This window comes from Erythranthe guttata, chromosome 2, assembly GCF_056151865.1.
Source record: "Erythranthe guttata isolate IM_541 chromosome 2, IM_541, whole genome shotgun sequence".
In the NCBI taxonomy this organism is placed as follows: Eukaryota; Viridiplantae; Streptophyta; class Magnoliopsida; order Lamiales; family Phrymaceae; genus Erythranthe; species Erythranthe guttata.
The window spans coordinates 15,259,389-15,283,927 of NC_142534.1; the positions used below are offsets into that span (position 1 = coordinate 15,259,389).

General features: G+C 34.7%; 2 protein-coding genes across 6 annotated transcripts; one reads left to right on the forward strand and one right to left on the reverse strand.

The window, feature by feature from the left end:
- Positions 1–303: 303 nt before the first annotated feature.
- On the reverse strand, positions 304–13,930 carry LOC105969489 (callose synthase 2). 2 transcript variants are annotated; one of them, XM_012994241.2, is made up of 42 exons: positions 13,666–13,930; positions 13,274–13,407; positions 12,931–13,180; positions 12,011–12,111; positions 11,787–11,908; positions 11,608–11,701; positions 11,398–11,508; positions 11,194–11,310; positions 10,889–10,978; positions 10,718–10,809; positions 9,970–10,096; positions 9,727–9,864; positions 9,573–9,649; positions 9,255–9,471; positions 8,706–8,823; positions 8,089–8,423; positions 7,900–8,013; positions 7,671–7,752; positions 7,342–7,391; positions 7,159–7,245; positions 6,949–7,080; positions 6,769–6,863; positions 6,606–6,690; positions 6,209–6,369; positions 5,993–6,116; positions 5,812–5,909; positions 5,578–5,707; positions 5,313–5,464; positions 4,836–4,945; positions 4,619–4,744; positions 4,459–4,527; positions 4,193–4,385; positions 3,916–4,090; positions 3,718–3,837; positions 3,529–3,644; positions 3,336–3,419; positions 2,655–2,767; positions 2,315–2,544; positions 1,415–2,212; positions 1,280–1,330; positions 733–918; positions 304–645 (listed from the first exon to the last, which is right to left on the reverse strand). In XM_012994241.2, exons 3-42 carry the CDS (start codon positions 13,121–13,123, stop codon positions 397–399), a joined length of 5,862 nt encoding a protein of 1,953 aa, XP_012849695.2. In that variant the 5' UTR covers positions 13,124–13,180; positions 13,274–13,407; positions 13,666–13,930; the 3' UTR covers positions 304–396. The 2 variants fall into 2 exon arrangements, with proteins under 2 accessions (XP_012849695.2, XP_012849696.2); XM_012994242.2 differs by having other exon boundaries at positions 13,274–13,379; positions 13,666–13,872.
- Positions 13,931–17,930: 4,000 nt separating this feature from the next.
- Positions 17,931–21,948, forward strand: LOC105969560 (GTP 3',8-cyclase). Of its 4 annotated transcripts, none has more exons than XR_001173827.2 (8): positions 17,972–18,605; positions 18,679–18,800; positions 19,133–19,753; positions 19,865–20,037; positions 20,193–20,384; positions 21,021–21,089; positions 21,275–21,367; positions 21,665–21,948. XR_001173827.2 is itself a non-coding variant. In XM_012994334.2 (8 exons), exons 2-7 carry the CDS (start codon positions 18,741–18,743, stop codon positions 21,356–21,358), a joined length of 1,194 nt encoding a protein of 397 aa, XP_012849788.2. In that variant the 5' UTR covers positions 18,351–18,605; positions 18,679–18,740; the 3' UTR covers positions 21,359–21,367; positions 21,665–21,948. The 4 variants fall into 4 exon arrangements, 2 of the variants coding, with proteins under 2 accessions (XP_088668697.1, XP_012849788.2); XM_012994334.2 differs by having other exon boundaries at positions 18,351–18,605; positions 19,865–20,032; XR_016029397.1 differs by having other exon boundaries at positions 17,931–18,800.
- Positions 21,949–24,539: the final 2,591 nt, after the last annotated feature.

Below are 24,539 nucleotides of genomic sequence, written 5' to 3' on the forward strand. Positions count from 1 at the left end.
AACACCATTTTGTTTTTTTAATAATTATTTAAACTGAGAGAGGTGGGTTTTTTTTAATTTTCATAACTAGATCAAACAGTGATAAGGTCAAATATCTGACAACTAGCGAGAACCACATTGAGACAATTTTTCAAGTGCAGGGGCACAAATCGATGCAGTCGAGAGTAGAAGAAAGTAAAGTGATACCAAACAACAGTACAAGGGGTTTTGACTTTTTGTTCAAGGGGGAAAGTGGAATTTACCGATATATATATACATAAAACTAGCTGCAAAATATATATCCTATTTATGACATATGCAAACTACACAACAGTCAATTAACTTATATACACACGTATATATACAGTAAATATGATTAAGCAGCATAAAAGTATTATTCATCGAACACGCCTTCTACTACTCTTTGTTGCTGGACGAGCGATCCTTCTTGGGCCCACCAAGAATTCGAGATATTTGCAAACCTCTGCTAAAAGCTTGATTAAACAACATTCGAGTTTGGAACTCCGAAACAAAAGGGAACCAAGCCAAGAAAGCCACCGGAATGAACAACAACATTCCGATTATAAACTCATAGCCTCGTGCAAGGGCCCGAACCGACCCCCATATTCCGGCCCGAACTACTAGAGGCTTCAAAGCTTGCGCCATCTGTTTTTAGTTTTTTTTAATTTAATACAAGTTCATTATTTTTGGCGGGGAAGAAAAAATATAAAAATAAAGAGAAATTATACGTACCAAAAGCATTCCCCATCCGGTTGGCATGAATGCGAGTATGGCGACAATGACATCGAGAAATGTCATGTTGAGAAGAACTATTAGGGTGATCAGAATCGAAACAAACGAGAGAAAAATAAAGACCTCGATGAATCGAAACACGATCTGGAAATCAGCACTGAATTGCCTCCTTCCAGCAGAAATCACCTGCACAACTCCAGCACAATTAGGGGGGCTTCGAATTCCAAAAGTTTCAATTTTCATTTTTTCTCAATTTTTTTTTGGAACGGAATTGGAAATGGCATACTAGATTTCGATATTCTATTCTATTTTTAATTTTGAAAATATTTCAAAAATCCCAAAAAACAAAATCCGATTTTAGAACAAGCTTTTTCATTCCAATTTCTGATATTCCGATTTCCGATTTTTCTTTTTTTTCTTTTTTTTTTTTTGGGAACGGAATTGAAATTAATTTTTCGTTTCTGAAAAAAGTTGATTTTTTTCTTCCGAAAGCGGTAATTCGGATTCAATCCGTCCAGTACTAATGCAACTCAACGGCAGTTCTTACCTTCATAAGTAGCAGGACTGCAAAGATCACTAACCACGAAATACCATACACCTGCGCCCGAATAAAACAAACACCGATAAATATAATAAAATAATCGAAATCAAGAAAACAAGGGAAAAAAATCGAAAATCTCACCAAAAAGCTCTTGTTTTTGTTGATAAAGCTAAGGTGATAAACCAGCCCGAACTGATATATAAAAAACCGCACAGACAGCAACATCTCGAAAATAATGCCACGTGTACCCGAATGCGATAAATGCTCTTGTTCTTTCTCCCACCAAGATTCCCAACTCTTTTCCGGTGGCACACCGATTCCTCCTCGATTATTCATCCACTTGTTCCAATCCGTCCAATCATCCAATATCTTCTGCCACTCGTACCCCGACGGATTGAAGAAAAACGGGGCGAAAAGCCACGTGCCCACAAGAAACCATATCGATACAGTAATAAACACGTACGCAAGAACACCTCTGTACGCGTGTCCGAATATATGATAAACGAGAAGCAGAATCATCAGTTCGATCCCCTTCACAAAATGGCTCCGAGAATACAATCGGTAATTATCGGCGAATTTCGCGTGGAACACGACGAATCCACGCCCCGTGCCTCGGTATCGAGCGCCGCCGTGAAGCAGGGTTCGTCCGAAATAATGCGTTCTTGTGCCGAGAGAGAACGTGAAGAATACGGGAGCGAGCTGGAGCTGCATTAGTACGAAATCGGTTAACGCGTTACGGAAGCCTCGTTCGAGACCGATCTCCATCATCATAGGCAACGCCATTAGTAGCCCGATTTGGACGAATGATTGAGAGGCGAGAGCTACTTGAAGAGGCTTGTTGTCTCGTATTGCGGGATGACTGTTTAACCCTTCTTCGAGGCCGCTTAGTACGAGGTAGAGACGGCCGTAGAGAAATACGTACACCGTTAGCACAGTTAGCTGTCGAAAAAAAAAAAAAAAAAAAAAAAAAAAAAAGATTTCGTGAGATACAAGCAAACACTTCGAAAAGATCGGGAGTTTGTTTTCGAGTAAAAAAATTACCAAAGTGCTGAAGTAGAAGCCGACTGTAGTGAAGTAACACGACAACATGCGGAAAAAGTCGAAGCGATGGCCTAAACGGTAAATATCACGGCTCAAGGCTTGTTCGCCGTTGCCGCAGCCGATCTTCGCCTCGAAGAGCGAGATTTGGTTGAGGCCTACGTCTCTTCCTTTGCCCACTTGTATGTATTCGTGATGTGTCACGTTGCCTCCGCGAAGCGTGGAATTGAAACCTTTTTAAACGGACGTTGTTAATAAACACGCGTGAGAAATGCTGAAACAAAATTAATTTTGAAAAAATTCGAGAGTTTGGTGTTTGGTGTAAGAGAATAGAATACGATGCCTGCAAAGATGTCCTCGCTTAAGTTGATGATTTTAGACGCTTTGCTGACGCCGCCTCTTGTCAGGTGAAATAGTCGGTCGAATACATCGGGGTGGCCATAATGGAATCGAACCCTGAAATACCACAAAACCATTGGAACCGTTAATTGTGATTTTACAAGATTGTGTAATTTATTCTTGGGTAAACTACGGTCACCCCTGATATTATGAAAAAAAAAAAAAAAAAAAAAAAAAGAACTTTTTTTTGGTTTACTACAACCACCCCTCAACTATAAATCTTTTTACACGTCCACCTTATGGTCAAATTCAACATAATCTAATATAGAATCTAATCCAGTTCTCTAATTTATACTCGTTTTGTGCAAAAATACAGTTTCTGATGCACCACAATTGGATTTTTACAAGCCACGAGACACATTCTATGATCATTTTGTTTCAAAATATGGAGCTCGAATGGAGTAAAAACTAGTAGAAACTGAAGAATATTGCACATAAGCTAGAAGATTCAACTAAATTTGACACTGCAAGGGTGGACGCGTAAGAAGATTCATAGTTTAGAGGAGGTTGCAATTATCCAAACATGAGGGGTTTTTTTCGTAATTTGACCTTACCTCAGGGGTGGCCGTAATTTATAATTTCTAATCCTGAACACTTCTAATAAAAATCTGATTCAAAAACTTACTTCAATGGATTCGCGAGCAACCTTTGGCCAATCGTCACGAAACTATTCTCTTGATTCGACATAAACCAGGCAAGCGAAGAGACACTAAATAAACAGAGATTAAATAGTTAAAAAAAAACTATTAAATTTCAAAATCAAGAACGCAACGATGAAACAAGTTTCTAATTCGGGTTCTCGGAGTTGCCAGCCATACCTTCCGGTAAATATGTGCTCTCTAAGCCCGAGAATAGTCGGTTTCCTCACACCGTGCTTTTTAAGAAACTCTTGCAACAAGTTTCTCATTTTGAAGGCTTCTTCCATATAGTTGTCCTGAAAAACGAAAACGTTTAATCATACAGTTTCGGTAATAATCCGTTTTCTCGCACACGCCAACTTAAAATACCTGGTTCATATCAATTGTTTGCAAGCCTTCGCCACGTGTAAAGATTATGGCGTGGTTTTGATTCTCCGGTTTTCCCTCGCCTAATATGGCGGGCCCGGGAAGTTTTATCCGATAAATAACCTGGAAATGACAATAACCAAATGTCGAACGAAGACAATATTTTATCCGACTAAACAACTAAGCATTGAGGATTTTTACCTGATCTAACTTCTGATCTGGCTCAGACGAGTCAACCGATTTCGGTGCGGCCTTTACGAGGGCTGAATAATACACTTTCTCGACCTTTTTAACGGCTGTATCTCGATTTTTATCTCTACCTCTTTCTTCAACTTCTTCAACCTCGTCAACATAAGCTACTCGAACAGATGGATACCTGATCATAGTATTATCGAAACAAAGCTCTCGCATATTCAAGATTTAAAAAAACTAATAATAAAAATAAAAATAAAAATAAAATAAAATAAAAAAATCGTACTTCGTCATGAGTCTCAAAATATCGGTGGCACGGCGATCGCCGGATCTTTTCTGGATTCCGTATTGTTGGCAAGATACCACGTACGTAAATTTCATATCTGCCACAGCTTGACATTGTGTTAATAACGAACCCTCAATTTTCACTTGTTCGTCGGTATTCATTTCGGCAGCAGCCTTGTAGCCTTTCATTAAATCTGCGGCGAGCATATTTAATGAATAAATTATTATGTCGTCGGTAAAAATAAATAAATAAATTCCTCGAGCAACCTTCTTCCTTTGCCATATCGAGAAAAGCCTGAAGCTCCAATGCTTGACGATTGTACATCATGCCACGTACTGTACACCACCGAAGAAAAAACGACTATGAACATAACAGAATTAACTGCCGGTTTTAAAATAATAAAAAATAAATAACAGAATTAACTACCGGTTTTGGTCAATGTTTGTCCTCTATAGGACGCCCATAAACGTAGCTCCTCTTCTAATCTCGTATTTCCCTTGAGATCCTCTTCGCTACTGCAACCGACCCGTTCGAGAAAGTTCTCCCATTCATCTGCTCGATTTAGGAAATACTTGTCCGTATTAGAGGGTTACTAAAGTCATTTCACTACGTCGGTCGACATTAAAAATTTCAAAAAAAAAACCTGGGAAAATCTTTTGTAGATAGAATAATATGGAAACACCGTCTTCGTTCGGCTGTTCGAGCAAATCAATCGAGAAGAGTACCTCTTCGTCATAGTAAGGAGTTAAGATGCTACACGCACAAATATATGAAATTTACTTCATGCTCAATTGTGCAATAGATAAGTAAAAGGGTAAATTACGGCCACCCCCGAGGTATGCTCAAATTACGAAAAAGCCCCTCATGTTTGGATAATTACAACCACCCCTCAACTATGTACCTGAACTATGTACTGTCTTACACGTCCACCCTTATGGTGTCAAATTTACCTACCGAAGTATAGGTTTTTCTGTAAGACGATACATAGTTAAAGGGGTGGTTGTAATTATCCAAATAGGAGGGGTATTTTCGTAATTTGAGCATACCTCGGGGGTGGCCGTAATTTGCTCTAAATAAAATAATTCGATAAAATAATTTTATTTTTTTAAAAGAGGCTTACGAAAAGGAGATCATATTGCGAACTTTGGGAGCTACAGGCATGTCCATGAACAATGAATTCGAGAAAAATGACATTCGTCTCCTCGCTTCTAAATTCGACGGAACATCCATAGCAGATTCCTTCACTGTAAGCAACAGATGAAGCCGTCTAATCTGATAAAAAAAAATAATAATAATAATAAATAAAAAACCACCTTTTCTTTAGGACATTAAAATAAAATAAATCCAGGTAACTATCGAAAGTGACACTTCCTATTTAACTTTACCTTCTCTTTCCACGCCTCTGTTTCTTCGGTTACGGGAAAATGAAGTGTCCCGAAGTACTGATACTGTTGATCGAGAGGCATCATGCCTTGATGCATTCCGTACGACCCACCGTGGCTCGACTCTTGCAAACTACAAAAAACAAAAAAAAAACAAAAAAAAAAACAACGAGTCGGTAAAGAGTGATTTCGACATTAAGCATTTGACATTAAAAATAGCTGCGCCTCGTCGTTTACCTAGGAACGGTGTCGTCCAATATGTCTCTAGTGACAACCTCGAGCATGTTAAGCAAGACAATTACAACTTTATCCTTGTCCTCTTTTTTATTTTCCATCTGCATTATTCTTACAATCACAACAAACACGTGGCGCAATAATAGCATTTGCAAAAAAACGAGTGCGAAAAAATAATTTTTACCAGATATTCGATCAGCTGCACAAACTGCACGTACAGGCTAGGCAGAGCGCTCATATTAAATTCAACCAACAGATCACCCTGCTCTATGTGATGATCAACTTTCGAAAAGATCTCGTTTATCACACTTATAAAATCATAAACACGAACAGAAATCAGTTTCCGCGATACAAAAGATGAAAATGAAAAAAAAAAATCGATTTTTTTTAATTTACGTACAGCTCTTCACGTTCTCCGAGAACCAAGAAGTTGATGATGTTTTTACACAAAGCGTAGCACTCGCGAATCGCGCAGCCCATATATACGTCGGCGTTCAATCTCTTGTTCAGCTCCGTATCCCTCCCGTTGCTATCTTTCGCCATGTCCAGTGCTATCGGAAGCTATATATATATATATAGTAGAACCTCGATAAATTAATACTTGATAAATTAATAACCGAGCTTAAATAATAGTTTCTTCTGGTCCCGATTCGGTAAAAACCTACTAAAATTATTAGTTCGATAATTTAATATTTCGCTTAATTAATAGAATTTTGTTAGTCCCGGGGTTTAACTGTATAAACAATTATTATATATCGTTTGTCGAGCTTAAAAAATTATACGAAAGGAATTCACACCTTGCTAGCTAGTAAAAACGGAGGCCATTGGATAAGGTCCAATTCACGGTCAGCTCGATACGGCACGAGTAATAGGTTCATTTCCCTGTTTAATTCCAACTAAATTAAATATTTAAATAATAAAACAATATAAACAACAAAATTTTCGGGAAATCAATTTTGCCTGTAATTAATTAGATCCTCCTCTCGGAAACTTTCGATGATTTTGTTCCACATTTGAGAAAATTTTGCTGCCTCCTTGTCCTTATTAGATTTAATCTGCAAAAGGCCGGTGAATTCCGATTAATAAATACGAAAACTTAAAATAAGAGATATTAACTGCGAAAATTATCGTAATCGAAACCTCTGCGAATTTTCGGGAAAATGTAGCTTTAAGCCCCTTGGGTTTTTCTACTTTTTCTGCTGGAATTAAGCAGGCGTTGAAAGCGCCGGGCAATGACTGAAAACGAGACCTTAGCATTCCCAACGTTCGAATCTGATGGCAGAGTTGAAATTTTCTGAGTTTTCGAAAAACAGAAAATTAAAAAGTTTAATAACTAAAAGTTAAAACTACCTCTCCAAGACGACGAAATGCTCCGTATATACCTCCAAATATAGTGGAGAAAATAGCATACCAAATCTGAGTGTCCATGAAATATACCTGAAAAATACTCATGATTAAGATATTGTATTGCGAAATCGAATGAGTACGAATACGTAGAAATCGATCACGACGAAGAATTTACATTTTACTTACGATGATTATCGGAGACCAGAGTGCAATTATTACTCCAATGTTGTTTTTCGCTGAAAACAAAAACAAACAGAAAAAATCGACATGTAATTGCTTCTTACATCCTCTTTTAAGACATGTGTGTAATAGATTAAACAAGTACAGTTAAACCACCTCTATAAATTAATAGAGTTGAGACTAGCAAAATTCTATTAATTTAGCGAAATATTAAATTATCGAACTATTAATTTAATACATTTTCACCGAGTCGGGACCTGAAGAAACTATTATTTAAGCGATGATGTTATTAATTTATCGAGATTCTACTGTACTGACTAATAAAATATAACTACCTTGAGGGAAGAACTCGTGCCACTGGTAAGTTGATATATGAACCTGCATGATTTCTTTCGTCGGACCAACTAGAGGCTTTATCTGCATCAAACCAAAAAAAAAGAAAAAAAGCATCCGTAACCAATTATATCATAAATCATGAATAAAATCGGATTAACATAAAAAAAAAAAAAAAAAAAAAAAAGCAGCTCACATTAAAAAAATTAAATAAATAAAAAATGAAGGCACCTCTATATAAAAGCTAAATGCCAACTTTGCCGTAAGGAGAAGAACCCAGTACATCGTGTACTTGAAAACAGAAAACGCGCTCTCTTGCATCCCCCTCCCAACATATAGCCGAGGCTGCAGCGAATACCAAAACGACAAGTGTCACAAAAAATACCGACAAGACAACATAGTACAAAAAAAATTACGTACCTGGGACCACCACATCATAAACCTCACAATTCTGTAGTCCGATCGCTCGAGAGACCTCCGAATAAGCGGGAACAAAAACAACACGGCGGAGAGCATGTTTGGAGATAAGTAAATCAAGACCGCAATTATAAATAAAGAAGGCGACCCTTTGCTATTGCCAAACCAGTTCTTAATTGTTTGCGCAAATCCCGAAGGATTTTTCCAACTGTACGCGTAAGTCACCGGCAATACAATCACCCATGCAGAAACGGAGATGAACTTTAGTAAGTATCGGAGCTGTACGTGCGACGACATGCTCTTTCTTGCTTTCCAGCTCATCACAATATCGAGAACCGCTGCATAACAATTTTTAACAATTAAAATACTTAGGCCTCGTTTGGTTGCCAAGATTAGATTAGCCAAGATAAGATTAAAACAATCTAATAAAAAACACCATAAAAGACAAGATAAGGCAAGATAAACCATGATAACATAATATTTGCGGGTCGACCCGACAAATTATTAGGGTTACCAAACATCAAACAAAGTCCAATTATTTAGTTAATCATGACTAATCTCCCCAACCAAACGAGGCCTTAGAATAGATTGTCAACTTTGTATTTTGGTATTATTATTACCTTGTGCGAATTTTAGTATGGCTGCTGTGATGAAAATGCTCGATACTTTCTGGAATACGTCTCCGTCGATTATACCGCTTAAATCACCGGAGCCATTCCAAGCAATTATGATCATTGCCTTGAAAAGAAAATAAATTGAAAATTGATATGATATAATATGTTAGATACTACGGTTAGTTAAAATAGGGCAAATTACGGTCAACCCCTGAGGTATGGTCAAATTACGAAAACCCCCCTCTTGTTTGGGTAATTACAGCCACCCCTAAAGCCACCCCCTAAACTATGTATTATCTTACAAAAATACCCCTCCATAGGTATGTTAAATCGGTAAATTTCAGTACGCCAACATTTCATACCGTTTACCGAACTGAATATACGATTTGGTTCGGTAAATAACCGAGCTACATAAATTTTATGTAAAAATATTTGCAAAGAGGGGTGGCTGTAATTACCCAAACAAAGAGGAGTTTTTTCGTAATTTGGCCACAGGGGTTGGCCGTAATTTTGCCCGTTAAAATATAAGGACGAAAAACAGTCGAGGTTGTTTACCTGTAGGCACAAAATGAAGAAGCTCCACATTCTGTCGTTACTCCTAAATATGTGCCAAAACGAACGTGTCTCGACGAAATTGATTTTTCCGATCCATCGATCTCCTTTCACAGTTTCACTGCCCTCGGTTCTGTCTGCACGTATCTCTTCTACGGGAAGGCAGAAAAAGTCGGCTTCGTCGCGCATCGGCCAACCTAGTTTGAAACAATTAACCGACCTACAAAACACGGTCACACGACAAATAGTTACACAACGCAACATTTCTCAATTATACGTACAAAGAGAGAGAACGAAAAAAAATTATTATTTAATTATTACCAGAAGTATTCGTTCAAATCATCGTAGTTTCTCCACTCGGAGTGCTTAGATTTCCCGCCTTTGCTATGCCTAGCTTCCTAAGAGACGCATTGAACAAATTAGTCGTAAAAATAATAAAATAAAAAATCGGACCAGGGCACTAAGGAATATTCACCGTAGCGATCACGTTGTAAATCGGAGTAACTATTTTCCTCAAGAAAACCTCTTCTTCACCGCCGTAGGCTGGTTTGATGTTTTCACCCGTCATGGGACTAACACTTCCAGCTAGCATGCCGTACAGCTCGAATGCCATCTAAAAAAACGAACAGTTATCCGCTTGCAAAAATATTATTATAAAAAAAAAAAAAAAAAAGAAGGGATGCTAGAAAATAAGATGACGATAATTAAACGAACGTACGTGATGATATATATAGCAGAGACATTCCGGCATAAATCGCAAGTTTGCAGCTTCTCCCCATATAAGAAGATACAGTCCCATGTATAGTAATTTTCTTTGCTGAACTTCCTGTTGTATGGTCGGCAACCTTTTTTTTTTTTTTAAATTAAATTAAAAACAAAAAAGGACTTTGAGATATAGTGGTGACGAACAATTAGTACGAATAATGTTTAGGCCTCGTTTGGTTGGGGAGATTAGCCATAATTATCTAAATAATTGGACGTTGTTTTTTCGTATTTGGTAAACCCAATAATTTTCCGAGTCGACCCGGAAATACTATTTTATTACCATGGCCTATCTTGCCTTTTACGGAAATTAATACAATTGGATTTTCGTTACATTATTTTAATCGGAAAATTACAGTTTTCATCCCTCAAGTTTGCACCGATTTCACATTCGGTCCTCCATGTTCGCAAAAAATAAATTTGGTCCCTCGTGTTTCAAAAATTAAACACTTTTAGTCATTTCCGTTAGTACTAACGGAATCAAATGGTGTAGCAATCACTGCATTAACTATCCGACTAACGGTAAATTGAAGGAAAGGACAAAAGTGTTAAATTATTGAAACATTAGGGACCAAATGTGAAATTGGTGCAAACTTGAGGGACGAAAACTGTAATTTTTCCATTATTTAATCTTATCTTAAGAACCAAACGAGGCCTTATAATGCAAAGAAAAAATCAAAAACAAAAAGAGAATATTCCCTCACCATAAGCTACTCTTTCGACCAAGATACTTGCACCACTTCTTGTAGTTTTTGAAAAGTTTCGTCATGACTTCCGTAAGTGCCCGATCGTCCAACTGAAAAAAAGACAGCAAAATAAAGAGAACTGCCGTGTAATAAAACTTTGAGCTCGATTGATTATAGAAAGAATAATACCTTGGGTTGCTGATCGGGATTCGGTTGCCTAATGTGTACATTGGCTAGCAATAAAATCAGATGTTCTCTTTGGTTCGCCACACTGTCTTTCTGCACTCGAAAATTTCGAACAACTGTTAAAAATATATTTTAAGATATATATATATACTTACACTCGAACTATATATATATATATATATATATATATATATATATATATATATATATATATATATATATATATATATATATATATATATATATATATATATATATATATATATATATATATATATATATATATATATATATATATATATCGAAACCTGAAAACCAAACATAGCCTTAAGCCAGTCGAGAATATCTTCGTCCACTTTCTTCTTGTGGCCCTTTGGCCATGGTAGACCTCTCGTGTTACGAAGCGCAATAACCGAAGCTTGAATCTATTAACACGGAAGCTTCCGATTAATTTTATTTTATTTAAAAAAAAAAATAGTATTACGAAATTTACGAAGAAAAAAAAAATTGACCTCCGGGTATCTCATGATTGGTTGATGTGAACTCTCGGGGTCGAGCGGAAGTATATTATACGGCACGTATATCTGAGTCTTTTCCGTTACCTTGGTGTGTTTTTCAAGAATCTTCGTACAAATACGAATATAATGTTAAAAAGCGTTCGATAAATATTTCGGCAAAAAAATTAAAGGAAGTGAGTTGAAAAAATTCGGGATTATAAGTACCTCGTCGTCAACTTCTACAGCTTCTGTTAAATTAACGGCCTTTAGGACCTCAAACAGCACGGCGGCTGTTTGATAAGCTTTCGTAAGTCGAGCACTGTATCGAATAATAAAAAAACAATATAAGTTCAAGAAAATTAAAATTGAGAAAAATTTAGTGACGAAAAATTGAACGAACTAACCGGTCTGCTTTATCGGCTGCATTTTGCAAAGCCTCGATATACTTCCTGTAGTAATGCTGATAGAAGCTCTTCATTTCACGCGCATCGCTTCCTCTTTTTGCCGTCGATGTCGTCTCGTTTTCCTTGCAAATAATTTTTCATGTCAGAAGTCTGTCTAAACGAATTACTCCGCGTCGAAAGTTTATTTTTTTTTTTTGGCGGTGACAGTTAGAAATATAATGTACCCGTTCGAGGCGCTGAAGAAGGGCAGTTTTGAACTGGCGAACTCCTCGTCCACTAGACGTTGGATCGAGACGGTGAGCTTTTTCGAAGGCGTAGAATCGACCTGATTCCAAAATAGTCGTCAACTAAAAGATATATAAAAGCTTATAATTTCAGACAGCATCTTAATTTATTTATAATTTAATTTCCTCTCGTGCGAAGCAGGGAAATCTCAAACTGTGGTCTGCGGCGAGTAAATGTCTAATTTTTTTTTGCTAACTAGATGGAACTCCGTAAAAGATGAAACGATAGTCCAGAAATCGAAGAGTCAAAGATAAAGCAAAATAATGTGAAAACAGTGAGAATAGTAAAATAATCAGATTACATTACAGTTTTAATTAGAAATAACAACCAAAAATCCAGCTCGATTTTTATTCGGTGAAGCCCAATGACTACGCTTGAAGACGTTTTCACTAACAATACATTTCAATTTTCCAATATATGCTGACTCATTTTGACATAATTGGAAACAACATTCAGGAAATGAAACAGATAGTACAGAACCAAAGAGAAGCTAGACAACATTGAAAAAAAAATTAATAATAATAATAAATTAATTAATTTTAAAAAAAAGATGTAATAATCAGCAAAATCAACTGCAAATATGAATTGCACAAAAAAATAATAATAATAACAATGCAGATGTATCACTACAGAATTATGGAAAGAATTTCCAGTCTAAATTTCTTGATAGTATGTATATTTTACTGTGGAGTTAAAAAAATCCCATTCGAGCGCAAAGTAGAAAAATTGGTTCAAAGCAGAAAATCGGCCTCAAGAAACCAGATTACGGAATCGAATGAAATGAAAATATACGAAAAATACAAACGGCGATCCATATTCTAAAGTATTCAGACAAATGAAAGTCACAATAAGGACTTACAAAGGTAAGCGACACGAGGATTGATAGGCTCGACCTCGTTTGCCACACGAAGAATCGGGGCAATCTCAACTAGAGAAGAGGGGACCACCTCACTATCCATCATCGATTCCCCTAAATTCCCGACTGTCTGAGTTCGCAGAATCCGCCTCTGCGGCTGCATATTATTATTCGACTCCCTTCTTTGATAAGCCATATTAATTATTAACTAACCCTAAACCCACAAACTAAACTTCAATCCACTTTAATTTGCCTGTCCGAAAATAAAAAACATTAGGAAAAATCTCTTCAGACAAGTCATGAAATATTTCAAAAGATGACGAAAAAGATTCGAAACTACACGAACCGTTACGCGGGCTAATCGGGTTGCATCAAGAATCCTCTGTTCGGGTTTTCGATGAAACAGCGGACTCATGTCCGAAAATAATTCTCTGCTCCGAGAGTGGAAAACCCTAAAGTATTAAGAAACCACACAAATTTCTGAAGAACAACAGAAATAAAAGTAAATTAAAAAAAAAAAATTAATCATGATGAATATATCTAAATACAATTTCAAGAATTTTTTTTTTACTATTTTGATTAATCAGACTATTGTTCTTGCAAAATACTATATAATCAAGAAACAGAAACAGAGAAACCATATCATCAAGAAACATTTGAGAAAAAACAAAGGAAGATTAAATAAACATAAATCAAGAAATCAATATTATTAACAGGAGAATTGAGAATTGAAATTACCATATGAGAAATCACCAAAAAAAAAAGCAGAGTGAAGTTTCTTGAAAAGCAAAAAACAGGGGTTTTCTCTGCTTAAACAGAGAGAAGCTTGTAGAAGAAATATCAGTAATTTATGTTGACTGTGTATGGAAAGGTAAATCAGATGAATTTTAGAGAGAGAAAGATGAGAGAGAAAGAGGGGTGCCGTAAGAAAGAGACACCTAACCTTATTGAAAGGAAAGAGAAACTTCGCGGGTGACAACAACGGTAATAAAAATCAAAAAATAAACAAAAAAGCAACGGTAATAATAATAATTTAATATTCAACGGCTGGTCATAATTACGAAAAGGGCCACGTTGCCTTTTTTTTTTAGCGGTTTAGGCTTTAGCCCTTTGGGTTTTTACTCGTAGGTATTAATTATTACTCCCTCTGTTCCACAATAACTGTCTTTTTTTAAAATTATTTTTGTACCATATTATCTGTCACTTTACATTTCCAACACTGCATTAATTGTGTAATTATCAATTTTACCCTTATTAACTATCTTCAACACTCTCTCACATTAATTATTGGCAAGGGCATTTTAGTATAAGCACATGTATTTTTCTAAAATTAAGCAAAATTTATTGAGATCCTTAATCCTTGTGCACAAGCTAAAAACGACACTTATAAAGGAACGGAGGGAGTATTAATAGAAAATTTGTTCTATAATCCTAAAATTATTTAGTTGTAGAAAAATAGGGGAACTCTAATTTTATAGTGCAATCAGCATGTACGATTGGCCCACATCATTCGATTGCAGTCCCCCAATACTCAAGACTCCGCCACGTAGGCAATTGATATCATACACACAAACCAAGGTCGAAATGATTGAAAAAATAAGTCATTCACAACCACTGATAAAAGTAATTTCTTTTTAGAAATTGAGAACGGAAGGTAAACAAAATTGATGTTAGATAATTTTCATTAAAGATAAAATTGTATTTTTTTCATATACAGTACAAACACAGGTGTAGGGAATTTTTTTGCTCGAAAATGATGAGTATTTGTTGCAAATATATCATAGAATACATATTCGCGTGCTCGATTTGGTCCTCAAATTTTTTTTTTTTTTAGTACGTATGGACTATAATCAAATTTTTTAGATGCTCGGTGAGATTTTAAGTTATGTTACACGATAATAGAAATTTACTCAGTACCATATGGCTATAGTTTTTATTTATAAAAACAAAAATTAGATGAAAATAAATAAAAATTAAGCTTCTAATTTTACTTTTATTTTACTAAAAATCGTTGTGAGATTAATTATCTTTATTGACTATTAACTATTGAGTATTGGGGGCACTTGAAATAAGCTTTCAAGGAGGTAGAAGAGCCACCTAAAAGAATCCTATTAATTAGTCATTAGGTATTCTAAATAGTAAATTTCGTTGGGTATTATAAATAGTATACTGAAAATAGCAATTCTTATCTCGTGAAAAAGGAACATGTCTTGTCGTATACAATAATTAATCGATAATCACCCCCAACTACTTTTCCTAATTAATTTGTAATTTTAGGATTTGGTAAGAAAATTAAGTTGACCAATTATAGAAAATATTATTTCATGAGTTTCCTTGAGCTTTCTCTTGAATTCTATTATATTTATTTCACAATCCATTAAAAAATGTGTGTTGACTTACAAAGATAGGGCTTCACTATTTAGGACTTCATTAAATATCTGTGAAGAGAAAATTGGTTTATAATAATATAATTATGATAATTAATATATAAATAGCTCTAACAATATATTAAGTAATATTCTAATAGTTCTGAAATATTAAATTTAAAATTCTTCATAATTTTCACAAAATTCGTCTCTTCAACAATTTACATGAATGGCCTATATATTGAGTGATAAGTAATATATTGAGTGAAACTTATCAGACTCGTGCATGTGTATAGTTTACTATAGTTAAACCTCTATAAATTAGTACAGTCGAGATTAGCAAAATTATATTAATTTAATACATTTTCATTGAGTTGGGACCAGAAGATCAAATGATTATTGAAGTCAAGTTATTAATTTATCGAGTATTAATTTATTGAAATTCTACTGTACTAGAAGGAAAGAAATGCATAATAGATTAACCCATAATACAAAAATTAACATTAATTGCGTAATTTAAATGACAAAAAATATCTACATATATAGTTACAACAATTATTACTCACAACTCACAAGCTTAATAGTGATATAATTGTATATATTAAAGTTATCATTAAATATATTTATTGTCGTACGTGTAAGTTTATAACACCCAAAATAATTTCTGGTGTTTACCTATTTATGACTGAGAATTCAAGAATTAAGAGAAACAATAATATATATATATATATATATATATATATATAAAAGATGTTAGATATATATAAATTAATAAATTGTCCATCTACAAATAATTAGTGTGGTGGGGTATCTATAGCTGAAAATATAGAGCAACTTTCGTTATCTCCATGATTATTTGATGACTTTTTTTTTTAATTATTTTTTCTCGATTATTTTTTTACATTTCCCTCTTTTAAATATAAAAGATAATTCGTTAACTTTAATTAGAAAGAAAAAAGAGAAAAAGGAAAAGTTTCACGCGCTAGTGGTCTCATCATTTTTCTATGTGTTAAGAAATAATGGCCAACTAATTTGATGACCTCCATAAATTCAATTTGATGTGATATATTCATAATTTCATATATACACAAATGAATTATATTTAACATATTATCTATCACGTCAACGTTAACAGAAAGTCATCATGCATGATTATATATATAATATACATACGCATTTGGTGGAAATCAACCTAACATATATATTATAAAATACAAAGGTATCAATTATCAAAATTTATATCTTAATACTTTGACCAACACTAAAACGTATTTAACTGTTTCCCATCTTTAACTTCATCGACTCCAATTTTGATTTTTTTCATTGTTCTCTTATCAATATTGAACTCGCTGTTTAAATTTCTTGGACCTATACATGTTGAAAAAAAAATAGGATTGTAAATCATGAACTCGTACAAATTGTACAAACCCCAGTCGAAATCGCACTTGAATCACAAGAATCTATAGAAATTAGAATTTCGGTTGCCATATTGTGAAAATTCTTGGAGAAATTGAAGAGGGAAAGGTGAATTAGGGTTGAGAATTTGAAGATATTTGTTTAAATGTGTTTTTCAGGACTTTATTTTTTATTTTTTTTATATTGTACTCATATCGTAAATACTATATTGTATCGCGATATAGCAATATGATACGATATCATGATATTTAACAATACTTATAACTGATACACAAGACGAATTGTATTATTTTGGTCCAATCGTAAGTTTAACTGCCATGAACTCAACCCATTAGTCCAATTTTTTTAAATGGAAGGTGGGCCAAAGTAATATTTTGTGCCAACGTAAACTCATATCATTATCTTTTGACTTTAATTAGGATTAGACCCATAAAAATACGTTTGGCATTATATTAGTATTTTAACATATTTGTAATTTATTAATTTTCTAAATACGTGTACTTAACCTGAACGATACTTCCTCCGTCTCAATTTAAATGAAGTTTTGGGTTATTGCACATGTCTTAAGAAAAATGTACATGTATTATAGTTAAAAGTATAGAAAATTATTTAAAAAGCATTTATATTAATTGTCTTATAACTAATTAATTATGAGTGGTAAAGCGTAAAATTAAAAATAATGCAATTAATATTTTATTTAAAATCTAAATTGACAAATAATATGGGACAAAGAGTGTACTTAATTTGAAACGAACAGGGGATATACTATGAATTATATACTAAATAGAGATCGATAACTAACACTTTCATAAAAGATCCATCTTTTTTACGAAACTAAAATACTAATACCAATTCCATTATGATAAAATTTTGGAAAATTAATATAAAAAATCAGTGTTGTCAGAACTGGACCAGACATAAAACCGGATAAGTATTGGGGGGGGGGGAGGGTTAGACGGGTTCAACCGAATTCGACCCGAGTTTTTTAACTTTTTTAATTTCTAATTATTTTATTAATTTTAATATTATGGAAATACTATTTTCGCTATTTTTTTAATATATTTTACTCAAGTTTTTCACTATCCATCCTATTCAACTTTTTTACGTTCATATTTTTATTTAATTAACTAATTAGTATTTTTTTATTTAATTATTTAATATCCACCTTATATTGTTTTTCTTTATTCTAATTACATGGGCCTTTCTTCATCTCCCTCCCCACTCTCTCTCTACCTCTACGACCCTCTCTCTCTTCCGAATCTGAACCCACTCTCTCTCTTCTCAACTCCTTTTTTCTTCTTCTTTTATCTCCATATTTAGACCATTTAACCTCCATTTCCGGCGACCTAGCACTCGGATTCCGCTGCCCATTACCCTAATTGGTTCGATCCGTCCAGATCCGGCCGTCCGTGAACACGAACAAGGCATTTCCGACGAAAACCGGGGTCTCTACCGGTTTTTGGCCGAACCGGCGTTTTTGTCTAATAACTCCGGTTTGTTTTTCAATTTTTTCTGGGTTTCGATGTTGAACCAAACCGGATATGTGGCGGGTCGCGGTCGGACCGCCCGGTCCGGTTCTGACAACCGTGTAAAAAATATATATTCCAAAATATTATTGAGATTATAATATTTTTTTTTTAGGTGTAAAGAATTGGAATTTTCGGATTGAAATTGGGATAAATTGGATATTCCAATCCCAATTTAATTCTTCGATTATAAAATGTAGATTAGCGACTCTAGTGTTGACCTTTGGCACAATACAGGAGCCGTAGCTCAGTTGACCGGTGGTCCCCTTTTCTCTCTCTCCAGCGGTTTAACAGTACAAAATACTATCTCCGGCCGCCATCTCATTTTGCGTTCTCGTCTTAATTTCACACCGTCAGACCCAAACCCTTGGTTCGGAAATCAATCCGAATCCTTTTTTGGTTTCTCTCAGCAGCATCGCTTATTCCAATTCACCAATTTTCAGATACGAATTCAGCATCCAATTCTCTTTCGGAACAACAATTCACGGAGAAAAAGTTGGATACCATGCGCCCCTGCATATCCAGTATTGCCAAATGGCATTCGCGTCTGAGGAATTTCAGTTCGGTACGTCGCAATTTCTTAATTTTATTTTTTTGGAATTTGTTCAACTCAATCTGTAATCATGATTTATCAATCTGTATTCAGTATTCATGCTTCGCAAAAGCATGCTTTGGGCTCGATTCGCTGCTTTCTGAGTCGAAACCGTTTGTTCTTCATTAGAGTTGAAAATGAAGTACAAATATATGTTAAGCAGAGAGTGATAATAATTGTTCTAATCGAATTCAGATCAGAATGTTATTGTATCAATTGTTCATAATCACATGTTGAAAATCGAAGCCTGCGGAATTAGTTTTAAGTCGTAGTTCGCTAATGACAAAATCAAATTTAATTTTCAGGCTAATTGCAAAGTTGCATCTCTCATTCTACACGAAACCAGTAATGGATCGAACTTAAGTAGCAGTCATATTGATAGAACCGTGTCGAAGATGTACGCTACTTCATGTGAAAAATCTCCAGCGGACGCGCATAAAGACAATCCCGTTTTCGATATGTTGTCCGATTCGTTCGGTAGGCAACATACTTATCTGAGGATTTCACTGTCCGAACGCTGTAATTTGCGATGCCAGTACTGTATGCCCGCTGAAGGCGTAGAGCTTACGCCCACTCCTCAACTTCTATCACCGAACGAGATTGTTCGCCTGGCGAGTCTTTTCGTCAGTTCTGGCGTTAGTAAAATTCGTCTAACTGGTGGTGAGCCTACTATAAGGAAAGATATCGAAGAAATTTGCTTGCAGCTGTCGAGTTTGAGTGGATTAAAGACACTTGCGATGACTACTAATGGAATCACCCTTGCGAATAAACTTCCGAGGTTAAAAGAGTGCGGGCTCAGTTTGTTGAATATAAGTTTAGACACGTTGGTTCCTGCGAAGTTTGAATTTATGAGCAGGCGAAAAGGGCACGACAGAGTGATGAAAGCCATTGATGCTGCTATAGAGCTGGGTTATAATCCCGTCAAAGTATGTTTTTTACCTACGACTTATGTTATTACATTCAATTAAGAGTAGTCAATATTTTATGAGAGAGAAAATGAAAATCAAGTATATGTTCTTGGCTTTAATTTGTGTCAGGTAAATTGTGTTGTAATGCGCGGATTCAATGACGATGAAATATGCGATTTTGTTGAGCTGACACGTGAGAAGCCGATCAATATACGGTTTATCGAGTTCATGCCTTTTGATGGGAATGTCTGGAAAGTAAAGAAACTCGTACCTTACTCTGAAATGATGGATATTGTGGTAAGGTAGAATTCTGTATTCCCAATATTTGGCTTCTTAATGTATATATATATATATATATATATATATATATATATATATATATATATATATATATATATATTCTTATACATTCCCCTGAGTGTCTCAATCTTACTGAGCACTCAATCTTACTGAGCAGGTTAAACAATTCACAGGACTTGAAAGGATTAAGGATGATCCCACGGAGACAGCTAAGAATTTTAGGATCGAAGGGCATCGTGGTACAGTTTCTTTCATTACATCGATGACAGAGCATTTTTGTGCTGGTTGTAATAGATTGAGACTTCTTGCTGACGGGAACTTTAAGGTTTGCCTCTTCGGTCCTTCAGAGGTAAAGCATCTGCTACTCATTGACTGACAGTTTTGAAGTTTCCGATTGATTTTATTTTACCTTTTTTTTTCAAAACTATTTTAAAGTTTCCGATTGATTTAGAAGTATTTTGTCCACTTCTAGGCTAGTCATAATGCAAGGTTATGTTTGCCTGATCATTGTTTTTATTTCATCCCTTTGTATTTCAGGTTTCTATTTTATTCAAAAATTAGTCGAAGCTCTAATTTCTTATGTTGCAATAACTTGTGAAAATATTTGTTTATTTCGTTGTTCTCAAATCAGGCTAACATATATGATGTGTGTGTATGTGTGTGTGTGTGTGTGTGTGTATTTTAATCTAAAAAACCATCATGTGCTTCTGTCTTAATTACAGTAGCCTTTTACACTATATTTTTATTGTTTTGGCTTATTTTTAATATTACCTTTTATTCTTTTGAATATATCAAAAATGAAAAATTTAAATTACTAATGTCTTCTTTTCTATGTTGCAACTTCCACAAATTCCTCTATTGTCTCGTGTACTTTCTTCAACTGTAAAAATGTTGGATCACCTTAGAGATTTAATACGTCAGAATTTTAGACTTACAATCAAAATTTTTATCTCATTCTCGTGGGGAGACGTTTTTTTCATTTCAGGTTAGCTTGAGGGACCCGCTGCGCAGCGGTGCTGATGATAACGAGCTTAGGGAGATTATTGGAGCAGCGGTACGTACAATGTAGCTCTTATGTTCTTGATAATACAGTTTCAAACACCAGTTTCTTACAGCCTTTTGACGATGCAGGCTGATGAGTTATAATATTTAACAATTCCGAGAATTATTACTTTGAATATTTGTGTAGCTCTACTTAGGAATCTTACAGCTGTAAACATTTATTGCCAATAAAACCAGGTCAAAAGAAAGAAGGCGTCTCATGCTGGAATGTTCGACATTGCAAAGACTCCAAACAGACCAATGATTCATATCGGTGGCTAGGGATATACGGTATATACCCCTTGTGCATTATTATTCTCTATGTGGAAACGGCAATACTCATTTATCAATAGCATTTTGCCATTTTCTTTTAGGGATAAAATCGTATTTTTTGCTTTTTAAGTATCTTCCTACAAAATTCAATCACGCGCGTGGGTAGGTACTAATTTTATCGATTAGTAACATTTAGTGGCGGACTTCTGCTTTGAATTAAACCGACTGCTACAACCTTATTCTTCATGCACAATATCGATCTTATTACTCGGAGATTTTATTCAAATTTCTTGTATATTTTTTTTTCTCTGTCAGGTACGTACTACTTGTAACCGCGCAAGTGGAATTTTAGCGTACGCTTTGGTTCTTCAGTTTTGGTTGATCGTCGCATCACACACACCGAATAAAGAGAAAAAGGCAAGTGCTGAAGAAATAGAGACATCTAATACAAAAACCATGTTTTTTTTTTTTATTATTTTCAAGGCTGTATATTATTACAGTAATGTTTTTTGGGTGATTACAATTTTAATTTTCTCACATATTATTTTCATTGTAATGTAACTGTAACTTATTATTCCAGAGGCCAAACAGTTTTTCAATAGTTTATCTCTCCTAATTACAAATTTATTCAGTTTCCAATGGTATTACATTATGTATTCTGTTTCACCTATATAAAATGATAGTGTGTGTGTGTATATATATATATATATATATATATATATATATATATATATATGCAATAAGGGATGGAACACTTTTGTTCAACATAAGAATTAAGATTCACAGTGTCATTTGCAGTCGAGAGATCGAGAGAGATCGTTTCAAGCCAAAACGCACTTTTCAATCTGTGTAATTAATTACAACAAACAACCGGGAATCGAAAGTCGATATACAGTGTACAAACGGGAAGAGATTCTATCCTCTTTCGTTTTAGGTTGATCAATCAAAGATTCTAACACTACTCCCTGCTGTTTCTAAACAGAATCGAATATTATATATATCACCAATAAATTAAATAAACATCCCAAATATACACCAAAAACAAAACCAATTAATCTGTTACGACTTCGTGTTAACGGTATGAGAATCCGAATCCGTTACCATCTCCCGACAGCAAGAATACTCTTCATTGATCATCATAGGATTTGTTATCCCTTTTCTTTTCTAACTCCGATTCTACTGACTGAGATAACTTGTATATATATACGTGTACATATATATCCTGTTTCTTGGATCGAGCAATCATCATAGCAAACTCCAAAACAAAAAAGCGAAACGTGGGTTTCCGTTGAACTCCAAATTCAGCCACCACTCATCAAAAGCATATCAATCTGACCTTAATTAGTAGTAATCTCCTCGATCTTCCGAGGGGAAAACAAACTAATTAAAACGAACAACGTTTTGTAAAAATTCTTTCACACAAACTAAGTAAGTTGTTGTAAGAAGTAGCACGATCGATCAAATGCCAACCAAAAATGTACGTTCAGCAGAAATGCACCTCGCCAAATGTCGAAGACCTGATCATCGGAAATCCATTCATGTACGGAACATTGAATCCATCTTGTTCATCGTCGTCGTCTCCCAAATAACTCAAGAACGCGTTCGGATTCTCTTCGTCGTTGTACATTTCTTCAATCTCCTCCTTCGCCGATCTTTGCATATTTTCTTGCGGTATGATCGGTAGACAAGGTAGCTTCGGCGGCAAGACTCGAGATATTATTGAAGCTGCATTATTATTGTGATTATTATTATTTTCCTTGCCTTTTCTGCTTTCTTTTGCTTCTGCTGGTTTACCGGTTAGTTTCTGCACGAGCTCCCGGAAATTTTGGACGTCGGTCTTTATGATTTCGGGTGCAACTATGTGAATTATGCGAATCTTCGGCTTCACTTTGGCGATCGTGCGCGAGTATTCGTTCACCACAAACTTCGATGGAACTAAGCTGGTCGCATCGAATGAGTACTGATGCTTCATCGGTCGTCGATCTGAGAGAGAGAGAGAGAGAGAGAGAGAGAGAGAGAGAGAGAGAGAGAGAGAGAGAGAGAGAGAGAGAGAGAGAGAGAGAGAGAGAGAGAGAGAGAGAGAGAGAGAGAGATTGGAATTGCTTGTGGATGTTGCTGATGAAGATTGAGAGTTAGATATTTATGTATATGTTAGACAAGCAACATAAAGTCTAACTTAATTAGAGAAAGACAAAAATTAAAAAAATTAAAAAATAATAAAACACACACAAACACAAAAATTGTGTCTTTTGGGAGTGATGATTAGATAGATGCTTGTCTGAATTAATTGATGTACATCCCCGTACATGCCCATGATAGGGACGTCATGAGAAAATTAATATAAATATATTATTTTATTTAATATAATTTCCACCTTTGATGTGTATTAGGAGTAATAATACTATGTAGGTATATATTTAATTATTTATCAAATTCCAACTCATACATACATGGATAATTAATAATTAATGTATATCATTACATAAACTTACAAGAATCATGAACCATCTGATCATCTGTTTCATAAAAAGTCAATCTTTGTCAATTAAGTATAATATATGTTTATATATAATATATTATTATATATATACTTACAACTTGTTTGTATTGCTGTCATCCCACTAATCTTATTCTCAGTTTGCAGTTGTTGTTCATAATTTTAGTCATTGACTTGATTATCAAGAATTTATTGTTATTATTATTTTTTTTATTATTTAAATTATTATTATTATTTATTGATTTAATTTAATATAAAAAAAAGTTGGTTGAGAGCATAAAGTCGTCGTTTACACGTTCTTGTTCACATTGTAACGTGTAGAATACTCGTGTTTTTTTTCTCGTTTCTGTTGTGTTGGGCGGCGGGTGACAAGGGAAACTATAGATTAAATTTTGTCAAATTGTGATTATTTTTTTGTTAATTAACGACTTTAGTTATAATCCCATCGATCTAGGGTCTTTGTTTAAGAATTAATGAATGGTTTTAAGCCTTGTTTGGGGAGGAATTAATTGAAACTGTGTACTGTCGGTTGTCACTGCAGTCTATTTTTTTTATTTTATTTTTGTAATGGACAGCAATCAATTATATAGGTGCATTGGTAATTTTACACTCTCGTATAATAGCTTGCAAGCTATACGAGAGACGGACATAAACCACACTAGGACTGACTATGTGTGACAAGCTACATCTGGG

Coding starts and splice junctions, on each gene's coding strand:
- LOC105969560 (XM_088812571.1), top strand. CDS start 18,741: ATGCGCCCCTGCATATCCAGTATTGCCAAATGGCATTCGCGTCTGAGG. Junction 19,754..19,864: donor TGGGTTATAATCCCGTCAAA/GTATGTTTTTTA, acceptor AATTTGTGTCAG/GTAAATTGTGTTGTAATGCG. Junction 21,090..21,274: donor GGGAGATTATTGGAGCAGCG/GTACGTACAATG, acceptor CAATAAAACCAG/GTCAAAAGAAAGAAGGCGTC.
- LOC105969489 (XM_012994241.2), bottom strand. CDS start 13,123: ATGGCTTATCAAAGAAGGGAGTCGAATAATAATATGCAGCCGCAGAGG. Junction 11,702..11,786: donor GCAGCCGATAAAGCAGACCG/GTTAGTTCGTTC, acceptor TATTCGATACAG/TGCTCGACTTACGAAAGCTT. Junction 4,386..4,458: donor CGATATGGCAAAGGAAGAAG/GTTGCTCGAGGA, acceptor TGCTCGCCGCAG/ATTTAATGAAAGGCTACAAG.